Below are 24,242 nucleotides of genomic sequence, written 5' to 3' on the forward strand. Positions count from 1 at the left end.
GCTTTCGTTTGTTGCATAGGGCTGGTTGCATGAGTTATCTATTGCGCTTGAGTGTCTAGGGCTTGGAAATATCTGGGGGTGCTAATTCCTGTCTTGAGAGTGGCGGTTGTGTGTATCAGTAGTATCGTGCCATACACTGTAACCAAGGTTGAAAACCTAAAACAGATCAGGACAACGGAAGCAAACCCCCGTCCCCCAACTCCAATCTTTACTTCTTTTGAGGAAGCATCTGTCGCTCAAGTAACAGAAATTCAAAACACAATTAATCTGCAAAGCTTAATGTAGGAGCCGCGTTGTAGACCCCTCCATGTGACAGGATGTTCATGTCTTCAGAGCAAAGCGCCTTTGTCATGACATTCTCAGTTAAATTCTGGGGCTGCGCCAGAGGTCTGTGTCTTCTGATCTCGTTGCTGGTGACGCTGGAGGTGTCTCGGTTACCCCATCCACCTTATTTAGACTGTCTGTGAGGTTTGGTGACCCCTGGGGCACAGGCGAGCCGCTCTACTTTTGGGGGGCACAGGAGGGTGAGGCGGAGACCACTCTGCAGGTAGTATGCCCTCTGCGGGTGTGCCGCCGGCACGACCCAGTGTCCATAGTTGTAATTGGCCATGATAGAGAAGTAGAGGGAGGGGCAACAGCTCGTGGGTAAAGCGGGCGCTACTCTGTAACCCATGTCTATGCTGCCTTAGGAGATTCAAAGAAAGAAGTCTTGTTCCGGAAGATCACTCTAAAGCGGCCCGGAAATCGGAGCCTGTACTGAAGGTTGGAGGCCCGCAGTTTCTGCTTAACAGCGTAATATGATCTCCTTTGTGCCTGCACTTTTTTTGTGTAGTCCAGTAAAATCATTATCCTATAGGATGGCATCCCTGTCTTTGAAGATGAGGATTTTAGCTATGATCGGCCTGTGTGGGGCTCGGGGTGGTGGTTTGGGCGTAAGTGCACGGTGGACTCATTCCATGACGAACCACGCAGAGAGTGCGTCTGCTGGCATCCAGCATTTGATCCAGTCCTCTATAAAGGTGGCTACTTGCACAAGTTCCGCCCCTTCAGCAAGGCCCACCAGGCGAAGATTGGTTCGGCGTGAACAGTTTTCGACGTCCTCTGCACACCTATAGCACTCACTCATGTGCGACAGCAGTTTTGTGACCTGCTTCTTTATATGTGTTACCTCGTCTTCCACTGTGGATAGCCTGGACTCCGCTTCTATGATACAGGCAGTGGCATTGCGGAGATCTTGTCTTATGAGGGCCACATCCACACGTACTTCCCTAATTAGAGAGTCTTGCTAGGACTTTATGGCCTATAGGATTGTGGCAAGGCCCCCCTCCGGGAGAAAGGCCTTGGTCGGAGCGCCATCCCCGAGGCTAGTCCCACTAGTAGTGTTCTGTTCCATGGGGGTTTGGGATGGGGTGACTTCACCCCTTTGTCTTTCCCCATGTTGGAAGGGTCTTAGCAGGAGTAGTACGGACTTAACAGTGCACGGATGTTGTCAGAAGGTCAATTTGTACCGTTTCAGTTGAGCAGCCCAGTCAGCACTCTCCTCTTCACATGGCCACCGCCGCGTCCCAGGCCACACAAGTAGGACCCAGGAATCACACCTTCTAAGCAAGACCTCGAAGACCCTTCCATCTAACTTTCAGAGGTGCCCAGGAACACAGCAATTCCGGTTGACTTCCTCCCCTGCCTCATGGTGTTTAATGGTTCCTTCAGGGAAATCCGTAGCACCGGTTGGTATGCCAGCCCGTGGCACAGGTTTAGTATCCTCACAGTCAGGGCGGTGGCACGGTCGCGGGCAGGGCTCTGCTGGTCCTCAGGCACCCGCCCGGTAGTGTCAGACTTGGATGCCTGTTTCAATAGAATTCGTCCAAAGCCCCTCTTTGATTATTTGGAAAGTTGGCGTGTTCCTGTGCTGCTCCTCATTACACACCCCTATAAAGGATGCAACATTCGGAGAGCAATTTTTGTGGACTTAAGCCATCACTAACTCGCTGGGGGCCGAACTGACTGGTATAGATGAAGAGGTAGCCCCTCCTGGGTTGGTAGGTGCAGGCGGAAGTAAGCTGGAGCCCAGGGAAAGTCTCATCTCTGTTGGTTCATTCTCTGTGGTGACAACCCCCAGTGCCCTTTGCAACATCTGGTCAATCAAGTTGATCCTAGAAGGAGAGAAGGTAACTAAGCCCCCCCCTCCCCCAAACACACTTTTTTTTTTGCCCATGATGATTGTAATGGTTAGTCTATTCAAAATCCACCATCTGGAAGGGGTTAGGTACTGGGGCCCTAAACATACATGGGACTATAAGGCCAGTGTGTTAATGTCAACTGCAGTATGAGTTACCCTTCATTCACAATTTGTACTCCATCAAGGAGTCCAGGTGTATATATCCGAGATATCACATAGGCTGGGTATAAAAACACTCACCCCAGATCAGAAGCAAGAATTTAGGAAGGGTGGCCCAGACCAGCCTTGTCGGGCCACAGACGGTCCCGCCATGGGTATGGGCTTAGCCCACGCTGCGAGAAGACTGGAGGCGCTTTGTAGTGCTGTGCGTCGGGAACTGATAGTCCTGACCCCTCCTCTGGAGGCGGCAAAGGCGGCTGGGACATGTCGTCCCCACAGAGAGCAGCCCATCAACATTGGTGGCATGTCCAGCACACCGGGAAGACTGAAGGCGCTTTGAAGCAATGTGCGGCGGGAACCGGTGATGTCCAGACAACTCCTCTGGGGTGGCAAAGGTGACTGGGACTGGTAACCCTCCACAGACAGCGGTGGTGTGTTCGCATTTGGATAGCGACCGCAATTTATTTTCATGTTATCCATTTTTACATAAGCAATATTCATATTAAGCAGCACATTAAGTTAGAATCGGAATTTGTAGTCAGTGAAAAACCTAGGTTTCTTTTTCCAGATAATAAACATGAGGCAAAGCATCATCGGTTTCCAACCTAATTCCTAGTGAGATACAGGCCCTGGGACAGGACCAGAACTTAATTTATTGTTCCATATACTTATCTGCCAGCATGCTCTATTACTACTGCCATACAAGCTCTTGCCAAAATTGTTATGGCATTGAAGCACATTCTCTATCAGCGAGCCCTTTAATGCAGATTTGGGAAGGGCATCATTTGAAGTGTAGCAGTCATCATTATATAGTGCATGTTGTTTTGTTTGAGTTATGCTGTGTGTGGTTAGAAGGTTGTTTGTTTAGTGCTAAGTTTTGAAATGGTCTGTGAACATCTTTGTGAGGATTTATGTATATGGGTAGTATGCTAAAGAACTTTTTCCATCGTTCTCTAATTTGGGAGCTCAATTACTTATTGCTAAGCTAGAAAGTTGTGTCTTTTTTATACATTACATCACAATCCAGGTGGATGTCTTATGATGTGTGTGTATTAAGTTTAAGATAGTTTTCTCGGTGTGTTTTTAGAGTGTATGTCTAGGGTGTGTGCACATTGCCTCCCAAATTGCTTTGTGAACAATATGTAGCATGTACCTTTTGTTATGGTTATGCAGGTGTGATTGGAACTACCAGTGTATGGTATCTTTTCCAGAATGCTGTTGTATGCCCAGTTAAGGCAAAATATGGCATTTTGGAGGTGTATTGGATGCGTTTGAAAATGGATTCATATACTACTAAGTACACTCTCCTAATATTCTGCGACTTTACATTTTTAGGCATATCTGACCTTCATATAGTATTCACCAGGTCCTAACCTTGTAAGAAATATTAAACACTCAAGTTGTCATTGTCTTTTTTTATGAAACAACATGTTAATCCAACATTCACTAGTTGTGTGTGAAAATGTATGGACATTTTTTTCACGTCTCTGGGATGTGTGGTAAATCTTAGGTTTGGGTGATATTTGTATTTTTGTGTCATGGATAGCTGTTCTCTAAATCAGAACTAATGTTTATGACTTTTAGAATCATCAAAACCTGGCTAGGAAGGATAGTGCCATCAGTATGAATAAAGGATGATATAGAGACAAGATCACATTGTCTTAACGGGTTAAGATGGTGGGAAGTGGACAATGTGCAGGGGCGCAACACCCATTGGGCTCATGAGGCATCAGACCCCCCCCCCGCCCCTCCCTCGTCGTGTGTGTCAGCCCGGGCTGACACGTCTTCGAGGGCTGGCGAGCATCTAATTGCAGCCGCACCCGAGTACTTAACAGGTCTTTTATTTAGTTGTAAATGAGGCTTTTTTTGTGTGGTCACCCCTTCTCACAGCCACTTTGTCCGTGGTTGGAAGAATTAGCCCACCCCCCCCCCCCCCCCCCCCGAAATATTTTCAGCCCCCCCCCCGAAATTTGGCTCTAGTTGCCCGCCTGATAATGTGCATACAAAGATCTGCTGAAAGTGAGATGAATACAAAGAGAGGCAATGCTAGCCCATGTATGCTACTGAGGCAAGATGTAGTTTTATGTCCAACCCCCTTTAAATGTCCATTCCCATTCAGTTCACCCCAATAAGTCCATTGATCGGTCTGTCTGTTAAAGCGCGCTATTCCCTGGTTCTCCTACACCCCTGTGAACTTAATCACATTGTTCTCACCCTAAGTCCATGTGTCAGAACTAATTGGGGAAGACCAGATATCACCAGTAACAGAATGTAATTCTTGTAGATCAGGAATGGGCAAAAGCAACCCTAGCATCCTACCAAACCACTTATATAGGCCATCCTAACAGTCATTACTCCCTAGAGCTCTTCTGTAATCTCCTTCCCCAAGTCACCAAAACCTACTTATAAGAATAAACAGGATGGATCTGTCCCATTAGAATGGTTGGACTGTCATTCCCCATTAATTCCATGTCTTGAGAATTTGTAGCATCCGCAAAAGATGGGCTGGGTGGGTTCGAAAAGTGTGGCAGCTAGGTGAGAAGGATAATCTTTAATGATGCAAACCTGGTAGCAGTCACCTCATTTCCCTAGTTTTCCACACTCCTGGAGAGGGAAGCATTGTGCCTGTGCCCAAGGAAGGAGAGAGGGTGTGGATGTTGTCTTAGGCTAAGAAACACATCCAGACAGCATCTGGCTCCATACTGTAGCACCGACACATGGCTACTGCCTCTCACAATGCTTCTCTAGCCAAGTGTAAACGTGTAACCTACATAGCACACCTGACTAGGGTTTACATCATTAACCCTCCCGCCAGCTATCACTGTCAAAGCAGAAGGGGAGCGGTTACAAGGCAGAACACTTGCATTTATATGTTTACAGGTTAATCTCTAGCCTACTGAACATTCTTGTGCAGACCAAGGCACTTTTTTGTGAATAATAATATTGGGAAGAAGAGCCTTGGAAGAGGAAGGGCCCTTATTACTGTTCATTAAAGGCTTGTTTATGTGCAAAGACTACATAGTCTATTGAACCCAGACATTTGTTTTCACAGTTGTTTGGTCCTGGAATACAGTCACATCATTGTGACCTCACTAATATGGATGGAGTAGTCACTGTGACTCCCCGAAGCATGGATGCCAAAACATATGTTGATGGCCAGCGAATTTCGGAGACAACCATGTTGCAGAGCGGTGTGAAAGTGCAGTTTGGTGCATCCCATATCTTCAAATTTGTAGATCCCAGCCAAGAGCAAATTATGCTGAAAAGACCTGTTGATGCAAGTCAGATGGCCAAAAACCAGAAATGTGGGTGAGTATGAAGTTTATATTCTATAATTTTCCTTCTTCCTGCCTTATATTTTATTAAAATGTGGACCCTGGTGAAATAACCATTCTTGTATCCTTAAACCCTTCTAAATTGTTTCCTTAAGCTTTGTGTCTTCTACTGAAGACAAATAAAACCTCATCATTGGGATGTTCTCATTGAAACTGATTTGGCATTCATGTATTGTTTTAGTGGCTTTGAGATCGATTGTCTGAATAAAAAACCTGGTAATAAATAACTCTCAATACCTTTTGTATATCCGTGTGGTCCTGAAGTGCTGCTATGTTGCCGTCAGAGGGATGCAGGTGCAGGCATCTGTGGATGGACAGGTGTTGGCCTGGTTGCCTATGTAGAGTTAGAGGGTGGTGTTTGGGCAATTATGTGAGAGGTTCTCGAACAGGTTGCAATTAGGGCGACAGATAAAAATGACAAAAATAGTATAGAAATGTGCGAGATACATGATCGTATAGCATTGGGAGAGAAGGGTTGAAACTGGTAGTGTATTGAGTGCTGGATTGAGAATGTTGTGTTTTTGCATGTGTGAGGCGTGTTTGCTGGACAGGTATGTGCTCCAACCAAGGCTCGTTGAGTGCTATGTGCAGCTTTGTGAAGAGAATAGCTGTTCTGGGTGTTAGTAGATGTGCAGAGGCTGGATGCTTGAGTAGAGCATTGCAGAGGAGATGGACGGTATCGGTGTGTTTGAGTAACATGAGCATCAAAGTAAGAGCATTAAAGTGTTCACAATATATTATCCAGAAATCCAAATAACTACTCCGAAGGCATCTGACTCCGGTCTAATGTCACACCTTCCATATTGATTGATAATTTCTAAGTCTTGCTAACCATGCCTAATAAAAATGAATGTGTGTCCTCATGTAACGTAACTGTTGCTATATAAAGCGCTATGATACCTGATTCGGGTCAAGTTTGCGCTATATAAAACTCTGTCAAAAAAAGAAAAAATGCTTTTTTATTGTTTCGATTGGTTTCTTCAATGGTTTGTCACTAAAAGGTTTGGAGACAGCCATCTCTTCCTTGTTTTACAAAAGGCCAAATTATCATGCAGGATCCTGATGAGAACAGAGGTAGGAGTTTCAAAATGTTATATCCGATAAAGACTTCTAGTTTCAGATTCCTTACCTTAGAATATTCCCCAGTCGTCAGACTGGATCCAGAAACATTAGAGCAGTACCTCTTCGCATTTGTAGTTGATGTCTACCGTCTCCCTGTTGTTGGCATCTGCGCTGGATGTTAAGTTTCTGGTGCATGTGGGCGCGCCACCCCAGCACTCTGATGTCCGTTCTTTTCTTTCCTCGTAGATCCGGAGAGAGCGACCTCAGTCCATCTTTTGGACTATTTTTTCAATGTGTTTCCAACCTTTTTTGACCTTTTGCTCCCAGTGTGCGCACCTCCCATTATTTCCAGGAGTTGGAGCCACTCCCATCCATATGAAGGAGTTGAGGCCTTGCATCTTGTATTGTGCGCCGACCCCTCTGGCAGCTCTCGGGCCCCATGGGTTAGGCAGGTGCCCACACTGGATTCCCGCCAGCCGGTTCGCCCTCTAGATCCATTCTCAGATCCAGATGGACTTTGTTCGTCAGACTGCAACCTTCCCTGGAGCACATTCCAGTGGCACTGTTCCCAGCAATGCTCACTCCATTGATATACCCAGCTCCGATACCGAGCAAAATCAGTGCGGTCTGCCAGGGCCTGCTTTTTTCAATTGCCCGTGTGGGAAGTATGATTGGGGAGGATCTGAGGATACTTTTGGTTATTCCAGCCCCATGGTAGAGCCCCAGGATAACTGGTATGAGGAACTGGTGAATGTCAGTGGTTTGGACACTTCCCCAGACACTGGCTTCATCTCAATTCCTATTGTGGCTACGGAGGAAGGGGCTTCATTTGCCTTGGTGGTGAGGAGGGCGCTAAGGTCCTGAATTAAATGCTGCCCTGGGTGGCAGTCAGGACGAATGGCTTGGGAGAGGTGCTGCAGCCGGGAGTTGCCCCCACAGAACATCTCCTCCCTTTTAATGAAGCCCTCATGGATGTCCTTCTCGGGCCATGGGCTGAACGCTGCACAAGGGCTCCTGTGTATAGGACAGGTGCCAGTCGTCATCGCCCTTTCCAGAGAACCCAGCTTTCTTCACCCAGCACCCCACACTGCCAACGGATAGGGAATCCAAGAGGCTGAATAACTTTAGCAAGAAAATGTTCTCTTTGCCAGCTTTGGTTGGTGAACACCACATGCCTTTTGGGCCCGGTATACCCACACAACATGAGATTTGGTTGCGCAAGTGCTGCTATGGTCTCGGATGAGGCATGAGCCATCCTGACCCAGGCTATTAACGATGGCAGGGACACAGCAAAGCTCTTCTCCATACACTGCAGACTGGATACAACTGACTCACTGGGCAGAGGCGTTGCATCATCAGTGACATTCTGTCGCCACGCCTCGTTGAGGTCCACTGGCGTTTATATGGGGATGTCCAGGCATCCCTTATGAACATGCCCTCCGACAGCACCTGGCTTTTTTGGTCTCAAGGGAGACTCCGTGCTTTATCACTTTAAGGACAACAGGGCCAATGCCTGGTCGTTGTGACTGTGCACAGCCCTGCGCCAGCCCCACTATGCTTTTGCCCTTTCTGTGGCTACAGTTGGGCTACCAACTGCATCCTTGTTCACCTAGCCACCACAGCTAACGGCTTCTCAGCCCTTTCATTGCTGCAGACCTGCTTCCTAAAAGTCCTTTGGACCCAAGGCCAGCTTTCTACCCAGTCCATCTTTACTCCCTCCTCCCTGAGGGGCACCCCAGCCTCAAATACCCTTTTATTTGCCATCTCACCATCATGAGTAACTTCAGTGGCAGGATCAGGAAGCCTGATCCAATGTCAGTCCATAGCCTTGGACAAATGGTTGCTTCAAATTGTCCAGCAAGTCGAACACCATCCCAATCACAGACACCCCACTGTCCTTGCCACCATCCACAGAACGGCTGACAGAGGACCACCGCTCCCTGCTGCATCAGGAAGTGCAGGCTCTTTTGGCCAAAGGATCCATTGAGAAGGTGCCTGCACCAGACGTAGGACATGGTTGCTATTCCTGCTACTTTTTGGTGCCAACAAAAGACGAAGGCCTCCGCCCTATAGTAGACCTGCACCTTCTCAACTACTTATTGAAGAAGAAGAAATTCATATTGCTTTCATTCGCTCAGGTTCTGTCTGCCCTGGAAGCCGGACACTGAGTTGTAGCATTCGACATGCAGGACGCCTGTGTTAAGATAGCCATCCTGCCAACCCACAGACGTTGCGATTTACAGTAGGCCACAAGCACTTTCAGTTTGCTGTGCTCCTCTTTAACCTTACCAGCACCCCTCAGGTGTTCACTGAGGTGATGATGTGGTTGAAGCCCGACTGAGGAGGTCAGGTGTTTCAGTCTTGCCTTACCTGGACGACTGACTGTTGAAGGCAGGCTCTCCCCATGCAGTTGTCACCTACCTCCAGACTAGAGAGGATCATCTGCTCCAGACTTCGGGGGACATCCTACATTTGCTAGGGTTCACTATCAACTTGTCGAATCACACTTGACTCCCTCTCAGATATTTCGGTGGGACTGACTCTGAGGTTGCTGGACCTTATGTCCCCCTTTATGCGGCTAGTAACACATGCCCTCTGGCATATGCGGGCTCTGTAATGGGACCTTAAGTCTCAGTAGGTGCTGCATCAGAGGAATATCTACGACCTGATCCTGATATTGGAGGGAACTGTAAAAGACCTGCACTTTCGGCTGACAAACCATGATTGGATCAGCTGCAGAAGCCTCTCCCTTCCTAAACCAGAGCACAACTTGGTAACAGATGCGTCCCTTCTGGGTTGAGATGGCCATCTGGTAGAGGTGGAGATTTGTGGGATCTGGTCTCCAAGGGAGTGTCGGCTCCACATTAACCTCTTGGAGTTGAGAGCAATCCACCTGGTATTGAATGCCTTCCTTCTATTAAGGATAGACTAGTTCAGGTGTTCACCTACAACACCACTGCCTTGTGATACTGCAACAAGCAGGGCGGGGTGAGGTTGTGGCCCCTGTGCAAAGAGGAGTCTCTGGACATGGCTGGCGTGCCAGGACCTCTTCCTGTTGTACGACTTCTCGCAGGCTCTCTCAATGACAGGGCAGACAAGCCCAGCTATCGATGCCTCGCGGATCACGAATAGTGTTTATATCCAGAGGTGGTGCAAGGTCTCTTCTGCAACTGGGGAGAAACCTGGTTAGATATGTTCGCTACCACCAAGAACAACTGATGTCAGCACTTCTGCGCGATGGAGTTTCCAAGACGGCTGCTGCTCAGAGACTCATTTAGTCTTGAGTTCAGGTCCCCTGTATCCCTTTCCATCAATTCCAAGAAGATCAAGAATGACCAGGCTCAAGTCATCCGTGTCGTTCCGGATTGGGCACCAAGTGTGGTAGCCCGAACTCATGAGCATTGGTCCTCTGGTCAGGCTGTACATTCGGGAGGATCTGCTGTTGAAGCAACAAGGCTGGGTTCTACACCCGAACCTGCGCACGCTCTGACTTCATGCATGTAGATTGAGCGACGACAGCAGCCCGTCTTTGACCTTCCTTCAGAAGCATGTGAGGTAATTCTGGCTGCCAGGCATCCCCCAACTAAGACCATGTATATGTCTGCTTCTGGGACAAGTTTGTGGCTTGGTGATAAAACAAAAATGTTGATCCCTGCTCTGCACCTTTGTCTGAGTTCTAGTTGTATGTTCTGTCTTTAGCCCGTCTTGGCTTTGTTTTGGGAACAGTAAAAGTGAATCTATCAGCCATTTCAGTTGCCGGAGCAACCCTCCTTGTTCAAGTCACCAGCTGTGACCCCTTTCTTAAATGGACTTAAGCATTTATTTCCTCAGGTGCTGCTCATTATGCCACAATGAGACCTTAACTTGGTTCTGACGTTTTTGATGTGCTCCCCATTTGAGCGCATGCACAAGCCTCTTGACCATCCAAACAGTCTTTTAACGGCATTTAGATTGGCAGAAGGGTCAGTGAACATCAGGCACTTTCTGTGCACCTTCTGTACACCAACTTATTTCCAGATAAACTTGTTCCCCATATGCATGCCTCCTTCCTACCAAAGATGGTGATGCCTTTCCACGCCGCTAGAACCTCAGGTTGGTGACCTTCTTTGTCTGCCTCACCCTTCTAAAGAGGAGTAGAGACTCCATCAACTGGACCTAAAATGAGCTGTTGATTGCAGCAAAGAATTCAAAGTGGACAATCAACTCTTTGTTGGATTCGCCGGAACAAAGAAAGGAAAAACTAAATAGAAGCTGACCATCTCCAGATGGATTGTGCTTTGCAGTAAGATATTCTACTCATTGACCAAGAAATATCACTGAAGGTTTTCAGGCTCATTCCTTGGAGCCAAGGCTGTGACCACTGATAGCCTGCGTAGTCCCTGTCCTGGACATCTGTTAGGCTGCTATATGAGTATTTCTGCACACATTTGCCGAGCACTACTACCTGGATGGGCACTTTGACTGTTTGGTCCTGCACAACTTCTCAATTTAACCTGTTTGTAGACATTCCTCAGGGGAGGTATTGCTTGAGTATCTATTCTAAGGTAAAGAATCTGCTGATAGAACGCTTTATCCGATGAACAAGTTTGTTTCCTTCGGTAATGGCATATCTGTTTGAGACTCTATCTAGATGCAGATTCCTTACTGACCCTCCCCGCTTCTGTGAAGGGATTCTCTATTTAAATGGTCCCTGTAGGTATCTGCACACTGGTTCCTCATTTCTCTGTGTGGCGCTGTGCTTATGGGGCCGAAATGTCACAAAAATGTCACAAAAAAGTTATGTCAGCGTGCTGGGGTAGCACCTGTATAGGCACAGCAGATGACACATACAGGCGCACAGAGTACTGCTAGAAAATTTCCAGATTCTAAGGTAAGCAACTCTCAGCTAGATAGTCTCTTCCAGATTAGTCATTAACAAAGGCAAGTAACTTGTTCGTCTGGGTGGAAATTGTTTGTTCTTCAACTCATGAGTTGGTCTATGTTGGGATTTCAATTCACTTTTGGATCTTGAAGTAGAGTCTGCTACTAGACAGCTATGTCTGCAGTTGTCATGGAGAGGGAATGGCCTATTCCATGAAGTGTGCAGTGGCCTATTTAGAGGACCTAGAATGACATATTTTTTGTTACAGATATCTAGTGGATGGTGCAAAGAAGTGGGATAATGTCTTTGTTTCTCTAAATATGGAAGATAAGTCATGCACTAATATTTTGTGTTTATTGGAGATTATAAGTCAGATATCCCGGAGTCCTGAGAAGAAGGGCATTGGCGTATTCGACACATGAAACCACAAGGCAATGGTTTCCTCAATCCAGGGAGTGAAATCCAAGAAAGTGAAAATCCTCCTGCGGTATCTCAGATGATAGAAGGTGGTCTTGACCACTATGTTGATTTGAGGGTGGAAGTTAAGGGTGTAGTCCAAGTTGATTTCAAGTCTTTTCACAATAAACGCCTGTAAAAGTTTGATACCGAGATAATGAGCCTCTAGCCTGGGGGCTCAGGTGACCCAGCGGTTTCCAATGCATACTGCGGTTTTCGGTTTGTTTAGCTTGAGATAGTTTGAGTTCCCCTAGTCATGGATGGGGACAATGCAGGATCAGTTTGCAGTGCAGTGTATGATTGGCGTTCCACGTAAATATAAAGGTAAAGGTGAATGGTTCGGTAAGTTTGAGGTTGAATAATATCATAGCAATCATGGAGACCTTAAGTACACCATAGCAAAGTGGGCAAGGAGATAAAGTGAAAACATCCATCAAGATAAACTGTGTGCAGTTGAGAGAAAGGAAGATGATCCAGTCCAAAGCTTTAGCTTGAATTTCTTTGTCCCATAAGCACGGGGGCAGAGTAGGGTGACGAACTGTATCAATTACGGTTTGAAGGTTATAAATTATGAATATGGCAGCCCCTTTCTGATCTCTGTGTTTTGCGGTAATTTATGATGATAAACCATTAGCAATTTATTCTATGAGTGTGTCAGTTGGCTGAGAATCCATCTGTTATTAATATATATAACTTCCTATTAAAGATGACCGGTCATGAGCTGCTTATAATTTGTCAAACTTGAACATCTTGTGGTATGTCTGCCATTACAATGTATTCCTACCCTTTTTGTGAGGTGAATTTCAGTGGTAATAAAGGCATTGTTTAGCAGATTCCCAAGCTTAATATGGCAGATTTACCACCACTGTTTTTCACCTGATTTACTGCTGGTTATTGATGGAAAGATCAGGGACCTGCTAGTGTTAATATGGATGAATTTTCACTAATTGCAGCACTCTAATTCAGCGTAATCTGCTCCCAGAAAAATATGCTTGTTTGCTGTGTTTTTGATAGACTTTAGTTGCCTCTTACCCCACTTCAAAACCAGCTGCATGCCATTTTAAAATCACTCTCTAATGCCAATTCTGTACAGAGCAATTTAAGTATAAAGTGGTATTTACCAACACCTCCAACATTTAAAGTACGTAGAGATCACTGAAGCAGATCATGCTGCAATTATTTTGTATCAAGTCTACAGATGATTCGGAATCTGCAGCTGTTTCCACTTTTCAATTAATATTGCGTAGATAGTGAAGTAGAGGCTATGGCAGATCTGCTACGTAACATGATTTTCTTTAATCTTAATACTGAAATTTGTGAAAAAATAGGCACAATTTGACAAATTTTTGTTTCTTTACAAGAATCTGAAAACGTGCAAGGAATTGTATGTGTTTGTTTTTCTAAAAATGGCATGAACAAAAGGTTTGATGTGCTAAGATCTTGCTCTTTTCAGCGTTTAGGAAACCAGCAGAGTGTAATTTACACCAACGTTTATGCAATTGTCAAAGTGGTGTTCATTATTTGATATTTTTTCGGTCCACACCTACTTGCAAAAGAGGGGGAATGAGTTATGGAACCCATGGGGAAATCCAGAAAGCTATACATTTCTGAAAACTGGGAAAAAAATCTGAGTTCCACAAGCTGTCATTTGTGTGGATCGCTCACGCTTTTTCCTAGTAACCAAACGGCATTGCTTTAAAATCCCACAGTGAAAGTAATTAGGAAAAAAAGTTTGTTTTGTTCAGACATTTTAATCAGTTTTTGCACTGAAGGCTGGTCTATAAAGGTAGTATATTGTTACATCACAGGGATAATACAGTTTTGTCGCTTGTTTAAAAACTGATGATACTCAGAGCCATCAACCAAGGTGCAGCTTGCAGTGAGTAGCACATTGCTATGAAGGAAAGCTATGTGTTTTTTTTATTTGTCCAAAATCGGAGTTTAGGGAAGTTGATTATTTGGACCACTCTTAATTTTGTATTACCCATTATGTCAAGATATTCTGAGTGCTGTTTTTCTCAAAATCTGTTTTTGTGCACAGCAATTTGTAATTGGAAGCCCAAATTATTGAGAAATTCATTTTATGAGAAAAAAAATGTGCTACCATTCTGTGTTACCACACGCCTCCCAATAAATATGGTAAGCCTCCTGTGTGGGTGGGCATATTGCTTGTGGCAGTAAATGCCCAAAAAACGTGATCATGTGAAGAGAGAAAATGTTTCGATAAGAAACTAGTGCCCTTGACATGTATCCATTAGTCTTTCATTTGGAGCATAACCTATTCAAGTATAAAAGATATACCTGATTACCTCTAGGGGAAATGTTGTATGGAAATTAGCTGGATCTGAATGGGGAGCTTTCCTCCATGTCTCAGGGACCTTCCCCGTATGTAGCGCGGAATTTGATGCTGCCAATCCAAATTACTAGCTTGTTATCATTAAGGATCCCAGGGATTCAATCTTGCCCTTTTGCCTTGCCCAGTTCAAATGTATTTAATGCACCCTGAAGGTTATTGGTTATCTGTTTTTCGGTAGGAACATCTGAAAGCGCTTCACTGACTCAACATCAGAAAGAGGATTATTTTTTTATTACGCTGGTCCGGACTCTTAAAGCCCTTCATAATAAAGGAGCAGTGTACCTGAGGAGGAGGATTTGTGCTCATCCCCCTCCCAGGAATTTACGGTCAACTCATGGCTACTTAGCCAGATTCCCAAAATAAGCCAGCCAGAACCGGAGGCAGATCCTTCTCTTACCTTCAGATCCTTATCCTTCTCTTACTTTGGCCCGGTGGCCTGGAAAAATCTCCCCTTGAAACTTCGTTCCATATCTGAGCTATCTTTATTTAAGCAAAAAATGAAAACCCAGCTCTTTCAACAAGCTTGATAGGATGAGCAGCGCTTTTCGGCAGGCAGCATTGGAATTCAGCGCAAAGACACTCTTTGAAGTTTTCATATGCTTTACAAATCCCTTTTTATTTCATTCTTTAGATTGATATTAGGCTGAATACTGGGATCACCCCACTGCAAAATAAAAGTTATAATAATGGGTGTACAAATGACTATTAAATATTGTGGTAAAGGTTCCTACGCCTACTGTCCTGTATGCCACCTCCCCGCTCCTCACCTCTTCAGAACCCCCCCCACCTCGTGCCCAGAAACAAACTGTCTCTCAAAAACCTGCATCTGAACAGTTTGGACTGTGCAACTTATCTTTGGAACCCCAAGGATGCTGCCCGCTGCTAACTCGGAACCTCTCTTCCTCGCTTACATCTGTCTTTTTACCTCCACAAGAGTTGCAGAAGCTGCCATTGAGGCACAAAGCACCTTGGCCGTACTCTTAGGCGTGAAGCTTGTCTTTTCTGAGCTTCTGCACCATAACCACCTAGGTGTGGGGCTTTTCAGGTATAAGCCAGGTTGACCCACTGATATCGTGGGCACACCACGATCTCAGCAAATGTCGAGGACAAACCTGTCATTGACCCGTCAGTGACTGTGCTGGGCCCTGTCTCTTGCTTTGAAGTCCACATCCTTTAAGTTGTTTTACTGGCTGCCACTTGGAAACTTACAGACACATGGTTAAGAGTTATGTTAGGTTAGAACTGGTTCATGCAGAGGCTGTGGGAGAATGTATCCACAGACTATGTGCGCACGCTGTGTTGACTGGTGCCTGCTCCTTAATGATTTGGCGAATGAGGTCAATCATAGCCCTTTTCTCATGTCGGTAGATTTCAGGTTATGATACAGCGCAGCCTGCCAACCCTTCGTGTAGGGTAAAGTCCTGCATATACCCATTGATAGAGATAGAGGTTTCATGATGTTGGTCTACGAGTACTACTTGGTTTGTTTCCAGCAGGTAGTTAGTTTTGCGTCACTAGAGAAGGTAAAAAACACCCATTCACATTCTTTTAATGAGGTTATCAGGTGCAAAAAACTTGTATTTGCATCATTGAGCAAAAGTTTAAAAAAATCATACTTTTACATAAATGGTATGGTTTACCTGTACTTGAATGCAAATTAAAATGATTTGGCATATGAGGACAGTTTTGTCCATTTTAATCATAGTATGTTTTACAACTTGTTTTGTTCTTAAGGGATTGTGGCGGAAGTTGTGGGTCTGTAATATTTTTAATAAGAAGACTTTGCGTCTGTCTCTGTGTCTGTGAATAATATTTCCGCCACCCAGTGTTCTTTTCTTAAATTGCATATAAAGTGGTAAAAATCTTTTCTAGAGAGGCAGTACACTTTTGTTATCCTATATCGTTTCTATTTATATTTAATATAAACAATGCACAGCGGCAGGTGATTGCACACTACCAGTGTTTTCCGAATTGGGATACTCTGATTAAATTCTTAATAGTACCGTTAATCGTTTTGACTATAAGACTAATCCCTCTCCATGGTTCAGACTGTCACTGTCTTCTGCAACTTGTATTTTTCTCCAACTTATAGTTTTATCAGCTTTATATGTTTTTTTACCATTTCAAAAAAATGTAGTTAGTTAGAACTGCTTTACACCACCCCGTCAAACAATGACGGTATATCTAAGTATTACAATCATGAACTTTAAACTCTAACCTTACACCCCAATTGCTTATAGGCCCACCTGAAGGAGTACACAATTTAATCACACAGCAAGATTTTGGTTTACAGAACTGGCTAATGCCAACCTAAACATTAGAGTAAATTCATATCTTGCTGCAAGAGAGCCTCTTGGAAAAATAATTATGAGTTACAAAGAATGAGTAGGCCCCCAGTAGAGCACTTTACTGAGTTTCTACAAATTCCAACGTTATGGTGGGTTGACAAACCTAGAATCGTTAAATACTTAGTAAAGCACCTACTATTTGGCAGGTACCCATGGGTGTGCATCTCGTGTCCAGCTCTTCACAATTGGGACATACGATGAATTACACAAATTTAAAATGCTACATTGAGCCTGCCACTTCAAGAGATTGAGGATGTTTATTTTTTTAGTTTTTGTGATGCTTGAATAAGATATTTTATCTGCCTGTCAGCCTTTCACAAATCCGCGCAAAATTAGTATGTGTTTTACATATTTAATTTTTTTCTTGATCAGGTTAAATAGAGTACATAGATCACAGGTTTCATGAAGATATGGTAAGCGTGAGCGATGTTTAAAGTTGAAGGAGGGGATAACAAATTAATTTCGAATAGCTTCTGCATCATTTGACTGGTATGCACTAAAGTTGGGATACTGGAATCGGGTTTAATTATAAAACTGCATTTGCTGTTGGATGTTGGCTGCGTGGGAGTTTTACTTATTTTAACCTGTGGCAAACCACTTTTTCACACATTCAAATGGAACTTAGAGTAACAGTTAACTGTAATGTGGGTGCACAAGGCCTGTTGCCAGGATCTTAATCAACCCCTGTTGCACACTGTTGAAGGCGATGTAGAAGGGATTTGGATGGTACATTGTGCAGGGGCATTGTCATTCACCACCACAGCTACCACATATATACACAAACCAACCAGTAAAATACTTTGACAATTTTATGTAAAATAACTGTTCAAATGAAGTTTTGGTTACATATTGTCATGCTGCCTTAAGGTCTTTTTTTTTTTTTAAAGACCTCTAAAATTTACTTCAAACATGGTAAGAGATCATTTATGATTGCTATATAATTTTTTTTTTAAAACTGCTGAAATTCCACAGTTAAAGTACACTTTGCATACCTTGGCTCGCACACCTGACATACAAATGATAACTCACACACCACACTTATGACCTTACAGTAACTATAGGAATAAGTAAGAAGACTAAGCATTGCTCCTGATCTAAGTTGTGACTTCACTTGTGACCTCTGAGACGACAGCATTAATTTTATCACTGATATGATCACATCATTAAGATCTACAGTATTACTCATGTTAAGAAAAATGACTATACAAATCCATCCTCAGTGTTAAGAATCGAACAACTTTGAAAACATTCATCTCTCTTATCTTCCCACAATTCCTTCTATTTGGTATAGCATTTGTAAACATTAGTCTTACGCAGATAGTTCAGCCTTCTTCATTGGTGTGTATTTTGTAGGATTGTCTCACACTCTTTCTCTGAAGTTGATGGTTTGCTATAGTAGTTGCTTCGGTTAGTACCCTTTACTAACTTAGCATACCAAGTAGCAGAGGCTACTTGGTATGCCACAGATTTCACCCTTTCTCCAATAGTTGGTATATCCATTGCCAGATCTCAGTGAATAGTACACCTAGCATGTCGTATGCTGTAAATTCTTAACACATGGGTTAAACTATTTGATACATCAGACCTATAATTCTTGCCCCCTTAAAAATATGTAAAACCCACCTGCCCTTGTTCCAGATCTCCAGCTTGAGAGGAAATGCCATATTCTGCCTTTTACTGGTCACACATAAGCCTGAGAGGTCGAACTAAATAGGCTTTGTAGTTGCTGCAACAGACAAGGAAGAGTTGAAGGATTATTGTCCCTGCTGGAATGAATGATGTTTGCCAGTGCTTTTTTCAAGGTACAAGCTGGGGGCCTGGAATTTCTGTAAACTAGCCGCCTGGAATTGCCTCAGAATTTTCTATACTGGTGGGCAAATGGTTTAGCTGGAGTCAATAGCCCCAAAGATCGTGCTGTAAATATAATTGAATTGTAGCACAAATTAAGCCTTTTCTCAAGTTAGCACAGAGCCATTGAAGAGCATGTCCATAAAGGACACTGGCACATCTCCAGAAAACTAAGTGTTCGAGGCATGTGGGCTGCTGAATTCATATCTGTGCATAGATCGCCGCCTAGTGTTGGGTCCGGATGATTGCACTTTGTTGTCCTGGAAGAGTCTTCGAAGTATCACGAGGTAGGTGACTCCTCCCCTGGACTACAGTGCGCATGGGCATCCTTTCCATGCTCAGATTGTTTTTTTCCGCCATTGGGTTCGGATGCAAACTCCTATACTCCAACTCGGAATTGAAACAAAACTTTTCTAAAGGCCAAAAGGCCTTCAACTTTGTCTGTATTGTTTCGTTCGGTACCTCTCTACTCTACACAACCTTCCATCTCGAATCGGTCGTCGACGCGGGCCGTTGGGCCTTTTCGACGCCACGTGAGCCGACCGTCGATGGAAAGCAGCCCTTTCAAAAGGTGCCCACAATGCAACTCAAAGATCCCCCATACTGATAAACACTCAGTATGCAACAAGTGCCTTTCCCCAGACCATGGGGAAGAAACCTGCCTGCGCCCAGTTCCGATCGAAAAAAACTATACGGATCCGAAGGGCCGCTAGGCAAGAAATGCAGCGACAGGCACCGGAACCCGATAACATCTTCGATGATGACCAGGATCTACCGGACGCTCAAGACTCGGACCTGGAGATCGTCACAGTCGAGGACTACTCCGACTCCGACGACGAACTACCGTCGGGCCAAATCGTGAGTACACTGCCCCCGACACCAATTGACCCCTCGCCAAAGGCTCCGGTCGAGGCATCGCCAACAGGCCTTAGCCGAGATCAAAAAAGACTTTCGACAGCCCCGCCTTCCGGCTCTGCTCCGAAACCGAAACCTTCAGAAACCCCAGGGCCCAGTATCATCGCCCCGAAGAAGGTTCCAGAGCCAAAGAAGGTTACCGACCCAAAGGGTGTCGATCCAAAAAAGGCCGCACAGGCAAAGACTGTCGAGCCAAAAAAGGCTGTCGACCCCGTAAAGGCCGCTCAGCCAAAAGCCGTCGACCCCAGAAGATCGGTCGACCCGAACAAGCCTGCGGTTCCAAAAACCGTCGACCCGGCATCCGGTGCCGTACCGAAGCCAGACAAACCTGTCGACCCAAAAGTAACAGCTCCGAAGACACCGGTGATCCGAAAAAGACCGTTGATCCGGTGAAAGACTCGCACCCAAAAAGGCCTACGGAGCACAAACAACGTGTCGACCCGAAAGTTCCCGTCGACCCGAAACGACGAGTCGAGCCCAAATCAGGGCCCGAGCCGAAAAAATCAAGCAAAACACCAATGGTCGTCAACAAACCTGCCTCTGTCGACCCGAAAAGGCCCAAGCCTAAGCCCAGGACTGTAGAGGAAGAACTATTCCACCCAGATCCATCCAAGGACCAAGCAAAGATTTACATTAACCCAGACACTGGTAAAATTACCATCCTGCATAGGAAGAAGAGACCTTTGGACTTTGCTCCTGATTCACCTATCCCACTCACGAAAAAGGACTTTGGCACTTCTCCCACTAGGCCCTCACTCCATTTTCAACCTATCATGTCCTCCACACCACTTGCACCTACCTCCCCTTTTAACCACGATGACGATGAGGGGGACACAGGGTATGAACCACAGCCCCAATGACTTTCCTCAAGATCCAGATCAAGAGGAACCTTGGGAGGAGCCAACAGATCCTTATGATACACATCCTATCCCTGATGTGACCACTTACCCTACTAAACCATCACCCACTGATGACACAGTAGTATTTAACCAACTCATAGACAGGGCAGCACAGTTCCACAACGTGGGCATGCACAGTGACCCTGTAGAAGAGGACTTCCTCTTTGACACCTTCACTACTGCAGAGAAGAGTGTCAAAACACTTCCAATGCTAAAGGGCGTTCTAAAACATGCACCTGACATATTCAAGGACACAGCCAGGGCACGGGTAATCAATCCCAGAATAGAAAAAAAGTATAGACCGGCTCCTATAGACCCCACCTATATCAAGGGTCAGCTGCCACTAGACTCCCTAGTAGTTGCTAACGCCCGAAAAAGAGCCAACTCCCAGACTACAGGGGAAGCACCTCCCCCTGATAAGGAGTCCAAAATCATAGAGGCTTCGGGCAAAAGGGTAGCGGCACAGGCATCCAATTCTTGGAGAATCGCTAACACACAGGCACTACTGACTCGTTACGATAGAGCACATTACGATCAGCTCGAAAGCCTTATGCAACATTTGCCCAAGCCGTTTAAAGCACAAGCAAATGATCTCATCCAGGAGGGAAAGTTCATCTCCAACGCCTCCATTAAATGTGCACTGGACACTGCAGACACCGCAGCTAGGTCCATTAATACTAGTGTCCTACTACGCAGACATGCATGGCTGAGGGTTTCCGGCTTCAAGAATGAAGTCCAGTCCACCATTCTAAACCAACCAGTTAACCCAGACTTTTTATTTGGTCCTGCGGTAGACACCATCTTGGACAAAATGAAAAAGGACACAGAAACAGCAAAATCCATGGGTGCACTGCAATTTCTGCAACATAGGGGCTCCTTTCGGCGCTCCTCATACAGAGCAAATACACGAGGAAATGCCTCACAAACATCTACCTCCTACAAGAATAACACGCAAGGTTCCTTCACAAAGAACACTAACAGGGGTGGTTACAGAGGTAACAATCCTAAGGGAAGGGGTCGGGGAGGTAATAACACCAGAGCCTCCGCCTCCAAAAAACAGTGACTTCATTACGCTGCCTCCGGAACACTTAACACCAGTCGGAAGCAGACTACAACAGTTCCTACCTGTCTGGCACACTATCACCACAGACAGGTGGCGTGAGAGAAATTTTCCAGTCTGGTTATTGCCTAGAACTAACTTCTACGCCACCAAACATTCCACCCAGACATCGTTGTAGGAGAGTGGGGTCTGCAATCCTATGGTCACCCCAGATTTTTGCTTTTTGCTTCACTGGTTTATGACTTTCCCTGGCTGTGGGCCTGCTAATCAGACCCACAGCCTAGCTGTTCTCTCTCTAAATTGACATCCATGTACTTTAGGTGCATTTACCAATTGGTACTGGGCCACCTTATCAGTACCTGTACAGTGTACCTTCGGTACCCAGGGCATAGGTGTACCCAGGGCCTACCAGGGGCTGAAGCATGTATTATGCCACCCCAGGCTGGCCATCTAAGCAGACACAACTGGCTGCACGACAGCTGGGGCAAGGTGGTGTAATCACCCTTTGCTTTAGATATAGTATACCTATATCTAACCCAAAAATGGACACATATATTCCTATCAGTCACTCCTATGGCAGGCCTTATCGATCCTGAAGGCAGAGTGCTTGGAATTATGTGAGATGGTGCTCTGGCATGAGCTGAGCCCGTCTGCAGCTTCCGAAACCAAGTCCTAATAGCTGTTCCTTGATAACGCTATACCATATACTCTTAAGTGCATTATCATCCTCGCGGTGGAATGCTAACTCTGGTATAACATTATCAAAACATGTTGAGTAAGGTGTCATACGAATTGGAATACTACCCCCTCGCCAATTCTGGCGACGGGGGTAGCATTCCACCCTTCTAGAGGGACACGACTTGTATGTAACTGTGAACCCCGGTTAAAGTTAACTCGAGCCTTGGCATCACAAAATGGATGCTGCCACCACAGACACAAGTCTGACCTACTGCTGCTGGGAGTCCTTCCAGCGAGGGAGGCTTGGACAAAGGGTTTCCTGCCTTGGGAGGTGCTAGCACCACCCCAGACAGGATTTTGTGTATTGGGTAGGACAGGCCTGAAAGGAATGAGACATGCCTGGGGCACACAAGGTGCCCTGTGCATACACCGGTTCAAACCAGTTGCTGGGGCATCCCTGCCCCAGCGCGAAACCGGACAAAGGATAGGGGGTGTAGCCACCCCCCTTCCTGGTCCCACCCAGGGGAGGGACCTAGTCACTAGTGCAGCCCCCTTTAGGAGAATAAAGGTAGGAGCTGGTCCCATTCCAAATTAGATTATCCTGAACAACTTTACAAGAAGAAACTCTGGACTTCGATGTTCTGCTCCACAGAAGACTGAAGAATCTCCCTTGTGGGCAAGGAGTGTCCACCCTGCAACTGCAGGCACCATCAAGCGTCCAGCGGCTTCACTTTGTCGGCTTCCCTTGAGGATCCAGACTTCAGAGCCTGACGAGACCCGGATTCCCAGACCTCTCCGACCTCAACTCACATCTGCAGCACAGCTGAGATCCTTGGGTGCGACGAGACACGTGGGACCGGCCATCTTGAAAGAAACTGCACTTCGCTTCCAGCACGACTCGGAGGTAAACTCGACCAAGTGCTTTGGGGATTGAGAAGCCCCAGCCCCTGCACCGAAGATCAGCCCTCCAGCTTCCACGAGATCTGCGTGGGGCCCTTCTGCTTGTTGCTGCTCGACGCGTTGTCTGGTCACTTGCCGGCTGGCTGACCTCCTAGACGATGAACTTTGAAAACAACACTGCTGGTCTGGTTGCTCCAGACTGGCCCTTGCTCCCTTCCAAAAGAGGAGAACCCCGGACTCTCCTAGTCCACACCAGACGCCTTTTTCACTCACCGCGTGGGTTGCCTTTGCCAAGGCCTGTTGACGGCGAATCCGGAACCAACACCGCCGACAGCGAGAGCCTGCGTGGGACAGCTCGTGCCTCCATCCTGGTCGTCAAAGACACTTCCTGGTCCACATGGCTGCAGAGTCAAGCGTCCACTCTTCACCTGAACGCGACAACGACATCTGGTTCCTTCCGGGTTCCACTCCAGTCACTGGCTAGTGACTTTGAACATTGTCCCCTCTGCTTTCAGGTCTTCAAGCATCTCTGATCTACCCTTGGATCACACCGGACATCTTCCTCCTGGTCGCCTGCAGCATCTTTTCTTTCAGGCTCCATAGACTTCAACGCAGAAACCCGACACGACTTCGCACCTATGCACCCGCAGCCCGTGGGTGAGGTAACAAGAGCATTTCGGTGCTCATGGGTAGATTGACTCTCCTAGTGTCCAGATTCACAGTCGTTTTAGTCCTAACTAGTCAGGATTGTCCATACTTACCTTTTTCTTGAACTGTACTGTCCATAGACGTTGTTACGCATCCCGCGTGTGAGTTCACACTCTGCACCCGCGTCCCGTGGGCCTCCTATTTTTTACCTAAAGTTAGGATAGCATAGTCCCAGCGATCCTACAGCCTCTGGACAGCTCCATTCCTTCTATCGATTTACTTATACCATTTACTTAGTATATGGTTTGCCGTGCCCCTAGGGCACCATTGTAATTTCGTGCAACTTATCGTATTTTTCCTAAGAGATTGTCATGTGCTTAGCCCTCTGATCTCATAAAGAGTTCAGAGGTGTTTGTTATTAATACATATATTGTTTATTTTCATAACAACCTGTGTGGTGTCCTTTCATCTGGTATTCAAGGGGTTATATGTGGTAAAACAGCTGGCTTCACATGCCAAAAGAGTTTAGCCTAAGACT

General features: G+C 45.8%; 1 protein-coding gene across 14 annotated transcripts in view; it reads left to right on the forward strand.

Annotated features, from left to right (window-relative positions):
- The window catches only part of AFDN (afadin, adherens junction formation factor), a 1,642,835-nt gene that overhangs the window by 438,236 nt on the left and 1,180,357 nt on the right, over positions 1–24,242 (forward strand). For all 14 annotated transcript variants that reach the window (XM_078648844.1, XM_078648846.1, XM_078648851.1 and 11 more), the window contains one exon: positions 5,391–5,647. In XM_078648844.1, coding sequence (XP_078504970.1) covers positions 5,391–5,647 — 257 coding nt within the window. The remainder of the gene's footprint in view (positions 1–5,390; positions 5,648–24,242) is intronic.

Source organism: Lissotriton helveticus, chromosome 6 (assembly GCF_964261635.1).
Source record: "Lissotriton helveticus chromosome 6, aLisHel1.1, whole genome shotgun sequence".
In the NCBI taxonomy this organism is placed as follows: domain Eukaryota; kingdom Metazoa; phylum Chordata; class Amphibia; order Caudata; family Salamandridae; genus Lissotriton; species Lissotriton helveticus.